At 41.8% G+C, this 3,166-nt stretch overlaps 1 protein-coding gene across 1 annotated transcript in view; it reads left to right on the forward strand.

Annotated features, from left to right (window-relative positions):
- Reep5 (receptor accessory protein 5) overlaps window positions 1–3,166 on the forward strand; it is a 36,557-nt gene that overhangs the window by 346 nt on the left and 33,045 nt on the right. The window contains exon 2 of the mRNA XM_010607887.3: window positions 180–273. Within this exon, the coding sequence (XP_010606189.1) occupies window positions 180–273 (94 nt within the window). The remainder of the gene's footprint in view (window positions 1–179; window positions 274–3,166) is intronic.

The following is a 3,166-nucleotide window of genomic DNA, read 5'->3' on the forward strand; positions in this document are numbered from 1 at the left end:
GGGGCTGCGGTCTCCCTAGACCCGCGGCAGTGCCCCGCGGAGGTGCAGGCCCAGTCCCCGTGGTTGGTTTTCCTCGGGTCTTGCGGGGAGGAAAACGCCCGGAACAGGCTGAGCCCGCGGGTGGGCGGGGCTCCCGCGCCCCTCGGGCCCCCGACCCACTTCTGCTCTTCCGTCTCCAGGTGTCATCGGGCTGTTGGCCTTGTACCTAGTGTTTGGGTATGGAGCCTCTCTCCTGTGCAACCTGATAGGATTTGGCTACCCAGCCTACATCTCGTAAGTGGCTCGCCCGAGACCGCCCCTGACCGCTCTCTGCCCCTCTCTGCCCCTCTCTGCCCTTCCAGGGCTGCGAATCCCCATCCCCACTTGCTCGGGAGCAGGAACAGCTCCCGAGGGCGGTACCAGCCGCCTAAGGTTGCATACTTGACTCCTGACCTGATGACCAGCCAAAACGTTTTCTCATCAGATTTTCCTGTCTGGTGTACGCCTTCTCTTGGATGGACATATGGGGGGGCTTCCAGCTCAGTCTTCCTTCCTCTATGGGGAGATCTCCAGGGGGCTGATTGCTTCTCCGGAACAATTATTCCCATGGATAGTTCACCATATGTTGAAGCACACAGAGAGTAAAAACCTCATCACCTAGAATTTCCCTAATTTAGAGAACTCCCCCTCTTACAAAATTAATGGTTGAACCCAGGGCCTTCACACTGATCTACATCTTCAGCTTCTTAAAAATAAAAAAAAAATTTTTTTTTGAGACAAGGTGTTGCTAGGTGGATAAGTTGCCTATTCTGGGCTCCAACTTGTGATCCTTCTGCCGCAGCCTCCCAAAGGGCTGAGATTACAGGCACCAGCTACCACGACGGCAAGAGAGAGAATTTTGTGTTTTATTAAAAAAAAAAAAAAGGCTAGTTACTGTTGGCAAATTTGAGAAATGCTAACTCTTAACAGATCTTATAAAAAGTATCGGCAATATAGCCTCTTGGTTATATAAGTGATTCATCTATATAGTTAATAGTGAATCTTACAAGATTAGGATGAGGTTTTTATTTTATAGTGTATTTTGAAAATATTCTAGTTTCTTATTTCCATTTGTTCAAGTAGTAATTATTCCTCTCCATAAATGAGTTTTGTTTTATTCTCCAAGAAAGCTGTTGGGATTTACCCTCATTCAGTTGATTTCTGTGTGTTTCTTCAACCTTAGGAATAAAAATAAAACAATTTTAGTCAGGAGGCTAAGACTGTGTATCATTGCACCTTGATAGATACAAGGTGTATCTATCATGGGTCAGGCAAGAGTTTAATATATGACTAGAAAGAAGGAAACGTTTAGGAAGATGTTATGATTTGAACAGTTAAATTGCATTTGCATAAGTAGCTGTTACTTTACTGATGTGGTACAGATTCTTGGACTGCAGAAAGTATAGGACCTTGCTCGTTTGTGAAACAACATCCATCTTCAAGTCGGGCAGTACTCTCACCCTCTCCAGCATTACCTACTCACGCACCATCTGGGTTTTACCCGTTTACCAGAGATCCGAAGGCAGCAGGGAAAGTTACAAGAATAGTAGCTTTCTGGGCCGGGGATTTAGCTCAGTGGCACCTGTGCCTGCTTCACAAGGTCCTGAGTCCTATCTCCGGTATCAGAAAAAAAAAGCATAATAGCTGTCCATAAAAACTTAATCTACTGATAGATGGGGTATTGAAGTTTACATACAACCCTAATTCCAAAACTTTGAAAACTAGGGCCGGGATTTGGCTCAGTGGTTCCACCGCCTGCCTTGCAAGTGAAAGGGCCTGAATTCGATCCCTGGTACCAAAAAAAAAAAAACTTTGAAAATTAGAATGTTTTCAAAGTAAACACAGCACCTGTGATAACAAAATAGCAGCGTGTACTCCCTCACTTAACTCCTTCTATTCATATCTTCTACTGGTGCTTCTTTAAAAAGGGTTCTGAAGCATTTTTCAGGTGTGTGATTTCTATTTTATTGATCCCCTATAGAACAAATCTTGAGTGGCAGTTTCATAAGTGCTTTGTGGCTTGACAGTAAGCCGGTAAAGTACGCAAATTAAAAAAAATAACATCACATACGTTTTCTGCATCAGAGCCATTTGGTATAGAATCACATGAGAAATATAACTTCTGCTGCTATGATTAGATTATCGGTATGGGCTTTAAGAAAGTTAAAAATCTCTAGATGGGATTTGTTTCTCCTTGATCAAAAGCAGATTAATTCTAGCAGGGACCAATTTTAGTCATGTTTTTAAAAATGTACTTATTAGTATATGTTTGCAATACATAATGACTACTGTCATTGTAGATATTTGGTACACGTACACATGTACGTGACACATCTTCATCCTGTTTCAAGTCCCCTTTTCCCCATCCTTTCGTCATATTTTGAAGTGTTTTCAAGCCAACCCGTTTTAGCTTTATCATTTGCATGTAGTCACTCATTCATTTTCTGCAAAATCAACTGGGTGTTACTGGCTATTTTTACATACAAGAAGCTGAATGTTTTTGTCTCTGGCTGGAAATTCTGTGAAACAGAGTTGATCATATATCTGAGCAGGCAAGGAAGTAGATTTTACATGTTAGAATTATGTTCACCAAATCTGTACACTTTGTTCTTTTCATTTTGAATATTATGAAACATGGTGACATTTGTAGTGTACCTTTAATAGGATCTGGAAAACTTAAAATTCCAATAAAAGGCATTTACTGATTTAAGCAATAGTGCAGGAAATTATACACAATGAGCATCTCTAGAGTAGTATTTATTCATACAGTGCTTCTTTTTGGTAGATCCAGCCCTTATCTTTAAAATCATTCTTGGGGGCTGGGGATGTAGCTTGGCACCTGCCTGCCTGGCAAGCACAAGGTCCTGAGTTCGATCCCTGGTACCACACACACACACACACATACACACACACACACACACACACCAATAAATCTTGGATTATGTGACCCTAAAGGAGTTAAGTGAAGGTTGATCTCTACATACTTGGACTTTTCCCCAAAATAGTGATTCTCAGACTTGGCTGTCCCTGGGAGTCATTTGAGGAGCTGTAAAGAATACCAAACCAACCCCATGCATTCGGATATAATAGGTTTGGGATTTTTTAAAGTTTCCTCCATCTTTTTTTTTTTTTTTTTTTTTGACAAAGT

Source organism: Fukomys damarensis, unplaced genomic scaffold (assembly GCF_012274545.1).
Source record: "Fukomys damarensis isolate Sample0158 unplaced genomic scaffold, DMR_v1.0_HiC HiC_scaffold_3, whole genome shotgun sequence".
NCBI lineage: Eukaryota > Metazoa > Chordata > Mammalia > Rodentia > Bathyergidae > Fukomys > Fukomys damarensis.